The sequence below is a fragment of the Gadus morhua genome, chromosome 15, assembly GCF_902167405.1.
Source record: "Gadus morhua chromosome 15, gadMor3.0, whole genome shotgun sequence".
Classification (NCBI taxonomy): Eukaryota; Metazoa; Chordata; class Actinopteri; order Gadiformes; family Gadidae; genus Gadus; species Gadus morhua.
In genome coordinates this window covers 15,440,172-15,452,739 of record NC_044062.1, presented here as the reverse complement: position 1 = coordinate 15,452,739, position 12,568 = coordinate 15,440,172, and the positions used below count along the sequence as shown (strand labels likewise).

General features: G+C 45.9%; 1 protein-coding gene across 1 annotated transcript in view; it reads left to right on the top strand.

The window, feature by feature from the left end:
* adgra1b (adhesion G protein-coupled receptor A1b) overlaps positions 1–12,568 on the top strand; it is a 132,327-nt gene that overhangs the window by 51,544 nt on the left and 68,215 nt on the right. The window contains 2 exon segments of the mRNA XM_030379055.1: positions 358–519; positions 869–1,141. Of these exon segments, the coding sequence (XP_030234915.1) occupies positions 358–519; positions 869–1,141 (435 nt within the window).

The window sequence follows — 12,568 nt, the reverse complement described above, 5'->3', positions numbered from 1 at the left end:
ATATTATACATGATTTATTTATATATATATATATATATATAATATATATATATATATATATATATATATATATATATTATATATATATATATATATATGTGTGTGTGGGTGTGTCTATGTATCTATATATGTATGTATAAATATTTCTAAACATGTCCATACATACTGTATATAAACTATATATGTGTGTATTTGTAAAAATGTGTATATATATATATACATACATATTGTATATATGGTATAGATATATGTGTATATATATGTGTGTGTGTGTGTGTGTGTGTGTGTGTGTGTACAGTACGTACTATATATGTATATGAATGGGACCATAACGAGGTGGTTCGGCGGTCTCCACAGCTGGGGGGCTACGTGTGGGACATCGGCAGCAACATGATGCTGGTGGAGGAGCACGTCCTGTGGATGGCACAGAACGAGGCGCGGGCCTGCACCCGCATCGTCCAGTGTGTGGAGCGCATCGCCGACATGGCTCTGACCACGGACCACCAGGTCGTATCCAAGGTACCCCACGCACGCACACACGCACACACACATATATGCTGGACGGCCACAGCTGCTCATAGCCGGTACCTTTGTTATTGTCGGGTAGGTTCATCGGATGCGAATTTGCCGCTGTACATTTCCTAGTGCTGCTTTATCTCGGCCTTCCCTGTTTGTTTGATTTATATCTTCCTCTTTCCTGTCTCCTGTCTCATTGGATGAAAGCCATCCAACTAAATTATATTGCAATAAAATGTGTCATGTCTCTGGCTCCGCCCCTTCCTGCTCCACATCCTGCTGTCCCTGTCTTTTTTTTTATTTTATTATATTTATAAAGCATTGCTTCCTTTATTTCCATCTCTCGACTAAGGTGTCTGCGAACATCGCCCTGGAGGCCCTCAGCGTGCGCCCGGCCTCCTCCCCGGGTCTGTCCTGCGTGGTGATCCAGCAGGCCGTCTCCCCTCCTCCTCCTCCTCCTCCCCACGCCCCCCGCCCCAATGGTAACCGCCGCCGCCAGCACTCCCAGCGGGACGTGGGCGACAGAGAGCCGGACCCCGAGGAGGCGGCGGGCTCACTGCTCAGCATCCAATGTCACGTGCTCAACGGAAGCAGTCTGCCCCCGCCGGCCAATCAGCTGGGCAAGGTACGAGGGGAGGGGCGGGGCCTGTTTAGAGAAACTCCGGAGGACCTCCCTGTCTCGTCTTTCGGTGGTCGATTCATTTTGAGGGTCCTCATTAATCCCGTAAAAAAGCTTAAGAAAGCATGGCAGTATAGAAGGTAGGACGAAAACACAGCAAAAAACATAGAGCATCATACAAGTGCATATTAATAATAATTAATAGTTAATAATGTCCAGTATGTAATTGGGTCCCTTGAGCATCTATGTAGAGACAGCCCTTTCCCTGCTTAAAATCCTGTATCGCATTTTTTACATAGAGAATTTACAGATTGGATTCAGGGCGATTCAGGGTCATGTCAATCATGCCATATCCCATGGCTTCTGATTTGCAGCATTCTGACCCACCAGGAAGACCAGGGTTCGCGACACTGGCTGTGAAATAGTAACAACGTTGAATCTGCCTGCAGAGTCTGTTGTAAATGCCACCCTAATGCAGAGTTCAAGGCATACACAACAAACATAATTACCACTAGTAAGTCAGAACAACACTGTTTGGTATAGCAGTCCAGCTGTTCAGGTTGACAGGCTCAGAGTGCGGTGCCCCAGCTGGAGTCTATCTCTGCTGATAGGCTCCAGCTGGGGCACTCCCATTGCTAAATTTCTTATACTAATTAACGTAACAGGGGAGAATATCACAAAGACAACATAAAAGTTATTTACTCTCATTGTTATCAGTGTTCATTTATTTCATTATCCTTATTTGTATTCATATTCTTCGTTATCTAAATCAACACCTTTTCAATAGTTATCTTGTAATGTATGTAATTTATGTTCCCTGGTGATTATTTCCGAGTGATTGTCTCTGTTATTCATTTCCATGTTCTGAATGATTAGTTCAATATTGTTTTATTGAAATATTCTGTGTTTGTTGATTAGAATTCAAGACTCCTATTCATCCCCTATACACAGCATGAAGCTAGCAATACTGCATTTGGGGATTTCTGCTGAATTTGTTGTTCTCCATGGTCGTGCTGGGCGTATTCCCCTGCCCTGTCCGAACAGAACCCCCACACTACGAGTCAATCCCTTTTGACTGTATGAACCGACGCTAATGTCCCTCCCAGTGCTCTTTAGCCTACCTCCAAGCGATTGCCAGATAGTATTACCTCATAACAGAAATTGGATGTAAACACGCAGCTCTGCATCAATTTAACATACATGCTAAAGGTATCCAGCTGAAGAATTTCAATATCCACTGACCCTTATTTTGCATTAAATGACGACCGGATACGTTCTTGGCAGTGTGGGATATAAAAATATTGTCCCCGAAGAAAGTATTAGATATTGCTACAGCGGTGACCTTGCTGGAGGGCATTCCCACCTTGCATGTCTCTGACAATATTATTGGCGGCTGGAACAGTTAGCTCTCATCTAACTCTATGCAGTGTCTTAGTGGGGGCAGATTGAGTGGCATTCATGGACGTTCCAGGACCAGCCATTTGCAGGTTGCAGATGTTTTTGGTCACAGGCGGACCATTAGCGACGCCTATGTTAGCAACATCATGTGACATGACTCCAAGCCACATGCAGCAATGGAAGACAGTTGTACGATTCGTGTCCCGTATGAAATGGTCGCAATGTGGTCAATTAGTTAATGTTTATTTTTCGTCTCAAGGCCCCCACGTTATATAAAAAAGAAAAGACCCTTAAAGAATTGTAAGCTTGTCATTTATAAATGCATTCATTCTATTGTTGTAATATAATCAGCGTAGAAATATAATATATTCTATAAATGTGTCATAATATTTCCCATTTCACATATTAATTGGGTAAAGTAGCGATGCTGTTGCATCGAACCGCACGCAACGCCTTGAGATTTCCACATTCGCTCGCACAAAAGATGATAAAACGCTCCAAGCTATATGTATGTGTGCTTATGTGTCATGGGAAAAACTATGCTCCCCACATTTCTTAAGACATGCAATATTATAGAACATCAACATCTTTGCTTTGAAGATGTATTGCTCCAGATGGACTCTTTGCCATACAAAAAGGCACACACACACACACACACTCACCCACACATACACACACGCTGTAGTTTAGAAGACAGACCTTCTCTCCCCCTTTGAAACTCGAGCCCAGAATAACTTGTCCCTGTTGCTTAGAACAGGCGGTCTGGACACATTCTGGAGGACTTGGCATCGCTTTTCAGTAACAAGTATGTGCACTCTCCGTGGCTGGAGACTTTTTCAGCCAGGCTTGGTTCAGTTGGGCGTTCGTGTACTGTGAGGGAGAAGTTAGAATTCTTTGTGCCTCGCTGCTGCGATACCTATCTTCATAGTTCATGTTCACCCTGCTAGTCAGCTGCAAGTATGTCTTGTTAGCTGATAATATAAGTGTATTTTCAAAATATGCTATATTATGAAAGAAGTTCAATCAAATGCCTCTTCCAACAGAAACAATGTTTATTCAAATGTTATTTGCATAACTTTCAATTGAGAGTTTACTCTGGGCTATGCTAACACACTGTTTTCTGGGTGTTTTGTCACTCTTCTCACGATCCAATCGAATCCCGTCGGACCAAATCTCTCTCCACCTCCGTTCTGTCCTGTGTTAATTACCTGTTTTACTGGGAGATGTGTCACAGTAGCACAGAGAAAGATATGCACCGGCTGACATTTCACGCGTTGTTGTGACTTTAGTCAAAGTCACCGGGGGCCCTTAAATCGGGAGATATGAGAATATGTGAATGTGCGTTGAATGCCGAGTCACACAGGAACCCACGCTGCTCTGTGAGTTTTGATCATGAGCTAGAAATTTGAAAGACTGACTCCCTCTGTGATCTCTCTGCTCTTCCCCATTCCCCTTGTTCTCTTCACCACACATTACTGCCTCCTCTTCCTCGTCTCCTCCTTCCTCTCTCTATTATTTCTATATATATATGCACGCGTGTGTGTGTGTTTACCTATCTTTCTTTTCCTTCTCCTCTCTTTCCAACTTCCTCTGTCACGTGTTTGTGTGTGTGTGTGTGTGTGTGTGTGTGTGTGTGTGTGTGTGTGTGTGTGTGTGTGTGTGGGTGTGTGTGTGTGTGTACATATCTCTCTTTTCATTCTGCTGTATTTTTATCTCCCTCTCACATGTATATGTGAGAGAGTATATATTTACACGTGTGTGTGTGTGTGCATACATATCTTGTCTTTCATTTTCCTCTTTTTACATCTCCTCCTCTCATGCAGTGCGAACCACGATCCTGACATATTCTAGATTTAATTTTGGTTGTTTTGCTTCGCTGACAGATGCACTATTGGGTCATCTACTATGAAGTTGTGAACTACACACACAGCCACACACACACACACACACACCACACACACACACACACACACACACACACACACACACACACACACACACACACACACACACACACACACACACACAAACACAGAAAAAAAGCATGCTCTAACTTCTAACTTTTGCAGACACTAGAAAATGGATGTTTAATCCCAGTGGTGTGGTCGATGCATGCGTACGCCACAGGAATACTCACCATGTACAAGTGGTGCTGAGAGGCTATTGCATGGTGTAGGAGGAGGGTCGGTCGGAGAGGTCGCTGAGGGCACTGCATTTACTGTAGGGTGCTCCACGGAGAGGCTCTTGCTGCGCATACACAAGCAGACAAACACACTTGCGCATAACACAAGTGCAGTCTCAAAGGGCTTCATTTGCATGAATGTATCAGACATGGATCAAACACTAAATTCCCCCCCCCATAAAATTCACATGATACGCAAAACAAGACTGAATTTCAGTTCAATACATGTCCCCGGAGCCAGCCTTATTGGTATGTATGCACAGTGTGTTTCAATGTATGGCTCGCGTGTGTTTGTGTTTTAGAAACACTGAACACAATGCAAAGGGGGTGCTTTCACTCCCCCATGAGTCACCCTTTCGCTGGTACACAGTGTTGAACAGCAGTCCAGGAATGGGCTTCTGTAGTCACACACAACCAGACCTTGTTACCAGACATGAAAGAACACACACACACACGCACGCACGCACGCTCATGCACACACGCACGCAGGCACGCACGCACTCACTCACTCACTCATTCACATACAAGCACACTGACAAAAAAAGGCTAGCAGGTCACTGGTCTTATATTGTTTGTTGAAAGTTCTCAACCTCAGTATTGTTCTTGTTGAATTTTTCTGTTGTTGTTGCTTCCTTGTTTTCATGGCCCATGTTTTCCAGAACACTGCACCCTAATGTCCTGTCTGTTGCAATGTCTGTTATCACTGAACACAGCCTTTGAGAGAGTAGAGAGTGGTTTTGCTGTAGCAACTCACTCACTCACTCACAGACTCACACATTCACTTATGTAGTCATTCCCACCCTCACTCACTCTCTCACTCACTTACACACATTCATGCATGTAGTCATTAGTTTACTCAGCCACTCACTCACACACTCACTCACACACATTCACTTGTGTAGTCATTCCAACCTTCACTCACTTAGCCACTCACTCAAACACATTCACTTATGTAGTCACTCACTCACCCAGTCACTCAGTGCTTCAGCAAAGAAGAGTTTCAAACATTTTACTTAAGGATAAGCATTAGTACTGCTGGCTGTGCAGGTTCACCCCTCGCGCTGCTGATCTGTACGCATGCAGCAAAGCCCATGTCCTCCGCGTCCCATTCCTCCCTCCACCCACCCCTTGACTTCTCCTCCTATTTTTTTCCAGTAAAAAATTGCTTTTTAATCAAAGTCCCGCAGCAGTATCCAGCCGTTTCGTTCAGTCGGCCCACTGTATATTCACCACAGCGTGCAATGTCAAGATAAATAGCGACATCCCCCAATTGACTCGCAGTGGCAGCCGCTGACAAATACTTAAACAGGGCTCGTGTGAGTGCGTGTGCATCTCTTACTGACACTCAAAGAGCTACAGCACACCAACTAAGTTTTACTTTGACGCCAAGTGCACAACCTATTGTAAGTTATGACGTCACTGACTGTTTGGAAAAAGTGCAATGAAAAAAAGAAAAAAAAACAGCTGAAGGTTTTAAAAATACACCTGAGCCACAGGTCTGTGGACACGGCTTTTGGACTCACTGAACCCCTGCATGGCATCACTTTGGCAGCGCTTCAGGACAGTTTATGGCCATTCCCTAGCCCAACTGGACCAGGGGACACACAGCATATGGGCCCGCTGTGCAGACAGCTCGCCAAATGTTGTTGTCACGGAAAAACCACAGCATTACAAAATCAACACACAGAAAACTACCACAAATGCTTATTGCCTATCCCTTGTTTTTCTTATTCCCCATTTTAAGTTCTTACCCAAAATGTTACAGATGGGTTTTCTCTGCCAGAGAGAAACTGAGCCACACAGTTTGGGTACGGAGCATCTCCTATGTTTCCTTTGCGGAAATAGTAATTTACATTTTTAGATTGAGTGTGCAGTGTGCAGCGCGGCGCACACACTGTGCACAGCATGCATGTTGCATATTTTCCCATGTTTTGAAAACTTTAAATATCCGGCACTTGCTCCGGAGCTTATCATATCTCCGAAAGGGCTCACCGCATTCGACACCAGGAACGTTTCAAATACTTGCTTGCTAATTGGCAACTTAGTAAAAGGAGAGAAGGAGCAGCAAAGGAGCAGGGATTCTCTTGATTGAACTTATTCAGAAGAGTTTGGTGCAAAGATGCTGTCTTACACACACACACACACACACACACACACACCTACACCTACACATACACACACACTCTTCTCTCTTTCACACACACACACACAAACACACTCTTCTCCTTTTCTCTTTCTCTCACACACACACACACACACACACACACACACACACACACACACACACACACACACACACACACACACACACACACACACACACACACACACACTTATTCCTCTTCTGCCACTGATCTTTAAACAAACTAGCAAGAAGGATTTTAAGCTTCAGTCTTCAAACAAACGGGTATCGAGTATCTGCTGCATGGGTATTTGTGTGTATCTTTTGATATTTATTTTAACACTTGAAAAGGAAGAGGATCAGTACCAGGCAAACGGCTCTGTTTTCGTCAAGCATGGGCACTTGCTCTAGCTGTAGCATGACTTTCACACCTACTGGGTTTTAGTAAACACATTCAAAATCCGCCACGGGCACGCTGGAGCACAGCCGTCCGTGTATTCTAACACGCGTGACAATACCTTTCGCCTACATGTTCAGGGCCGGCTCATGGCGTTCGTGTTTCTGCCTTCCTTTTGACTTGAACATACGATAACGTAACTATCGTGTCTGCGACCCGGAACAATTTAGACTCTAGGAAAAAGACGGAAGAAAACTTTGGGTGACTTTACGCCCGGTGTCTTCATAGACGTCTTATCTGGCCCCAGCGTATGAGCAGAGCGTTAGCAGTAGCACGGCAAGCTGTAAATCACACCACGCTACTTAGCACGCCGCCGCCGCCGCCGTTTGGGACTCTCTTCCCATCGCTAATGACTTTCTAAACGACGCAAAACATATGGTGTGGTGTTCCGCTCCCGAGATAACGGCTTCCGCACGCTCCTGACACGAGGGGAGATGGGGGTAGACGCTGGGGATGGGGGGGATGATCTTTCCCAGTCTGGAGCCCCTCCCCTCCCCTCCCCCACCCAGCTGACAGGTAATTAGCGGGCCGCTTTGAGGCTCATGGTGGTGGACCCGACTTTATCCTGATGCCCGCACACCCACACAAGTCTGACTCTCTCCCTTCCTCTGTTTCTCTATCTGTCTACCCTCTGTCTTACTTTATCTGTGTATTTTCTCTTTCTCTCACCATATATTTCTCTCTCTCTCTCTCTCTCTCTCTCTCTCTTCTCTCTCTCTCTCTCTCTCTCTCTCTCTCTCTCTCTCCTCTCTCTCTCTCCCCTCCCCCCCCACAGCTCTGGTATGGTACTGTGTGGGTGTGTGTTTATATTTGCTGTTTTCAGTTTTGGTGGCTTCGCTGTTGTGTGTGTTTGTGTATGCGTGTGTAAGCAGCACATGTATTTGTGTGGATATGCCTGTATGTAAACGTGTGTGTGTGTGTGTGTGTTTGCGTGTGTGTGTGCATGTTTGCTTTTTGGGCCATGTTTTGCTTATTTATTCTGTGATTATGTTTTGTGTGTGTGTTTGGAGGCAAATGTAAGTGTCCTTGCAGGGTGCTTTGAGAACTAGGTGTGTGTGTGTGGTGTGTGTGTGTGTGTGTGTGTGTGTGTGTGTGTGGTGTGTGTGTGTGTGTGTGTGTGTGTGTGTGTGTGTGTGTGTGGGGGGTTCACAAGTGTACGTGCCCTCGCTAAGGCCTTTGAAGAACATGCCTCATCACTCGCCCACCCTGAAGCCTCCCTCTCTGTCTGGGGGTCTCGGCACGACAGAGCATATCAAAGCCCCTAGTGGCACAACAGTACCACCATAGACCACCTGATATCAAAGCCACCGGCGGCGGGTGCCGACGCAACCCAATATGACCCAGTTTGGAGCAAATAAGCAAACACTCGGCTTCATCATCATAAATATATGAATGCCTCGATAGCGGGATCATCCCCCCCTCGTTGGAGTGTCGGGTGGAAGGAAGCCTTTCGCCGGTTCTTGGACCGATATCATAGGAGGATTCCCGCGGAGTCACGGCTGTCCATTAGCTCAGTGACCCACGCGGCCGGCTGAGGCGGCCTGGGGAGCGTATGCCGGGTGCGATGGAGGAGGAACGGAGGTTAATTGTACATAGGCACGGGGAAGCTCAGTGTCAGAGGGGCATTCTCATCCTTTGGGTGGCCTTAACATTTTTAATGGTTAACGCTGCCTCTCTCATTTGATGTTTAGCGTCATTTAATCTGTGCGGTGCGTGTGTGTGCGTGTGTCTGTCTGGCCATGTGCATTTGTGGGAACCGGTGCGTCTGATATCGTAGGCTTATGTGTGTGTGGTGCTTACATCCTTGCCTATAGGTGTAAACATCAGCAGCCTGTGGTGTATCGGTCTGGTGTATTGTATTGCATTGTACGTACTGCTGCTATGGGTGGAAACTCAGGCATGCTTAGCATCCGCCATGACTCACTGGGTTTGGTAAGATGCATAGAAATTGTTCTTGTTCCCCAAGGACTTAAATCATATTTTGTGGAGAATAAGAGGAACTTTGAAAAAAATAAGAAAAAAACAGCAGCAGCAGCTTGTGATGCAGCAAAGAAAGGCCTTGAATGCTAAACACAGCATAAAGGATGAAAGCAGAGCGCGAGACAGAGACGGCGAGAGGGTGAGAGACTTTGAGAAAGGGAGACAGGCAAAGAGACGGAGAGGGAAGGAACGAGATGGAAAGGTCCCAAGAAAGAGATGGGTGGACAGAGAGGGCAAAGAAACAGGGTAAGAGGGAGAAAAAAGAGGGAAAGATGGATAGTTGGCGTGAACTAGAGTGTGAGAGAGTGGGACTGGGGATGGAGAAGAGGAAGAGAGAGAGGAGAGGAGGAGGAGGGATAGTGGGGAGAGATGGATGAGTATAGAAAAAGAGATGGAGAGAAAAAGAGAACGAGATGGAGAACAATAAACAAAGACGATGAAGGGATTTGAGGCAGAGCAACGGACAAAAGCAACAGAAGACGAACGACGGAGCAGAAATGGGAGAGCGAATGACAGAGACAAAGAGATTATGGGGAACAAGGAGGAGAGTAATACACTGAGCAAGGCTCTTGGAGGAAGAGAAAGTGTCTAATCAGAAGCTGGAGATCAAGAGCCTCGTGGGAAATGCTCTATCCGTACACCGCCACAATGCCGACGACAGGAAACATGAATCCACCTCAGCAGCTTTTATTGTGGAGGAAAGCACAATTGGGTCCTGTGTAGTGGACCCAATTGTGGCAGTAGCTCAGGAGGTAGAGCGGGTTGGATGGTGACCGGAAGGTTGCTAGTTCGATCCCCGGCTCCTCGCTAAGGCGAGGAGTGTCGAGGCGTCCCTGAGCGAGACGCCCCACCCTGACTGCTCCGGGCAGAGAGGTGTGGCGTCCCCTGTCTGTATAAGCTATCGAAAGGAATGACGATGGTGACCCACCGTTACTCCCGAGTTACTCCCGTGGAGACTCGATAAAATGAAAAAAAATAAAATAAAAATGTAGTGGACACAGTAGTCCACTCTCCCCCTCACTGCCCCAGGACTGTCCGTGATGAACTTCAGGATAGATCCGATATGAAGTGCACTCAAAAATCAACATTTGGCGAATCATTTTGCCTTGGATTATTCGTCCAATGCAGATGCCAAGTATCAGTCGGAGTGTGTTCACCGTTCCCACCGCAGCGTCACATTTCCCCCGGCTCATGAGACGAGGGCTACGGTGGCTGCTGAGCGCTGAGGACATCATAACAACTCCGCTCCCCACGGCCACACAACTCCTACTGTGAACTTTAAAAGCTCACAACCAAACAATTACTTTTCCTCTTTACAAATGAGGGCTTTAACTACCTCTGGGGCGTCTTCGAAAAAAGAAATGTATTCTTGAAAAAGGAACACGTCATCATGCTTGTTCAGCACTGTGCATTTGTTGTTGTGTGTCACTTTTAAGGCCCTTACAGGTCCTTTGTGGATTCCCCCGTGTTCATTCCTTTGTGTGTTGGGGCCAAAACGGGTCTGCGTTCTTCAAAATATTTTCCTGAGCTCTGGCTTTGAAGGCATTTCCTTTGAGACGTTGTGGAATTAGTGTGATATAAAATTGTAATGTAAATCATAAATATTGCTCGCTCAACAGTTGACAATTCCGCAGCAGTTACAATTGCGCTCAGGACAACAACAAAGAGAGCCTCCTTAGCTGCCTCACTGCGGAAACAATGTGTAACTCCCTCCATTAGGTAGGAGTAAGACGTTTATGGAGGGTTGTAAGGTCCATGGGTATAACCTTTTCACTCACAAGTATGCACATCATTGAACACACACACACAAACACACACACCACACACACACACACACACACACACACACACACACACACACACACACACACACACACACACACACACACACACAGACCATATCAACCCACTCCTCATTTTAAAGACGGTTGTAAAAAGTAAAGCTAACCTGTTTGCCGGTGCAGTCCAGGGCTGTAGATTTTAAACAGCCTTGTTGTAAACTTTTATGACGATGCTGTTGGCCCTTCACCCTTGCGGGCTGCAATATGTGCCTGGATGCTGACACGTTATTCAGTCAGGAGCGGCCATTGTTGTTCTTCCCCCCCACCTTGCCCAGAAAGTCAACTTTTATGTAATTAAGGAAATGTGAAAAGGTGTTTAGGTCATTTATTTATAAGGCTGTATTGAGGCTGCATACGGCTGTACAGACACTGGCTGTATGGATTGTTTCAACTGTGTAACGTCTTACCCAAGTGACATATTGAGATCCTTCCACTGAAAAGGCAGACTTTGTTTTGTGTGTATTTCCTGGAATCTGGGATGATGACGTGCATGCAGAAATAGCACTTCTGCTGTCACCATTTGCATATCGCCCGTAATCTCTCCTGGCATGAATAAACATGCAAATATATGCTAATTGATTGGCATGTTTACCTCGAAATGGATACATTGATTGCATGGAGATGTCTATTTCATTTACACAACCTAGTATTCAATGTGTTGGTGAAAGTGGCGGTGAGATGCTGATGAAGGCTACAGCAACATTTCATATACATGAGCAGAAGAAGCATAACTCTGTTCATTTAACAACTCTAACTGAAAAATATTGTCCCTTTTACCTTTTTCACCCAACTGCTTTGTGTTTCATTTTAAGATGTTCTCACAAAGAATATTTTGGGCTTCCTGATAATGATCTCATAAAGACAATTGAAATGCTTTTAACAGTGGATAATAATGACAGCTAATCCTTCCACATAAATGTCTGGTTTATTGCATATGGAAAGTGAATAGTTATTATTATACTGGTGCAGAGTGAGTTGCTAATTTGCTAGGACATAGCTGGAAAGGTGCTACTTAAATGCAACTCAGTACATTACTTATATCACATCCATAATATTAACAATTTATAACATGTGTTGGGTACTATTTATGTACTGTGCAAACGTGCATGTACGTTTGCATAGAAAAAATAGAAGCAGACGTGTGTGTAAACCGATCTGTCCTTGCATCCTTTCCCTTCCTGTGTCAGACTCCTCCTTCCTGTTCCCTGTTCCCTCATCGGGGCTCAGACGGTTTTCTCCTCTGTGGAGAGTTGGGGGGAGAGCCAGGGGCACGGGATGCCCCCCCCTCCCATGGGCCCGTTAATCTGACCTGTCCTGCTTTTACATCCCACCTTTACTGCTGGACTGCAAATCAAAGCTCTATTGACTCTTCCACCCTCTCCCCCCCCCCCCCCCCCCCCCCCCCCCCCCCCCCCCCCCCCCCCCCCCCCCCCCCCCCCCCCCCCCCCCCCCC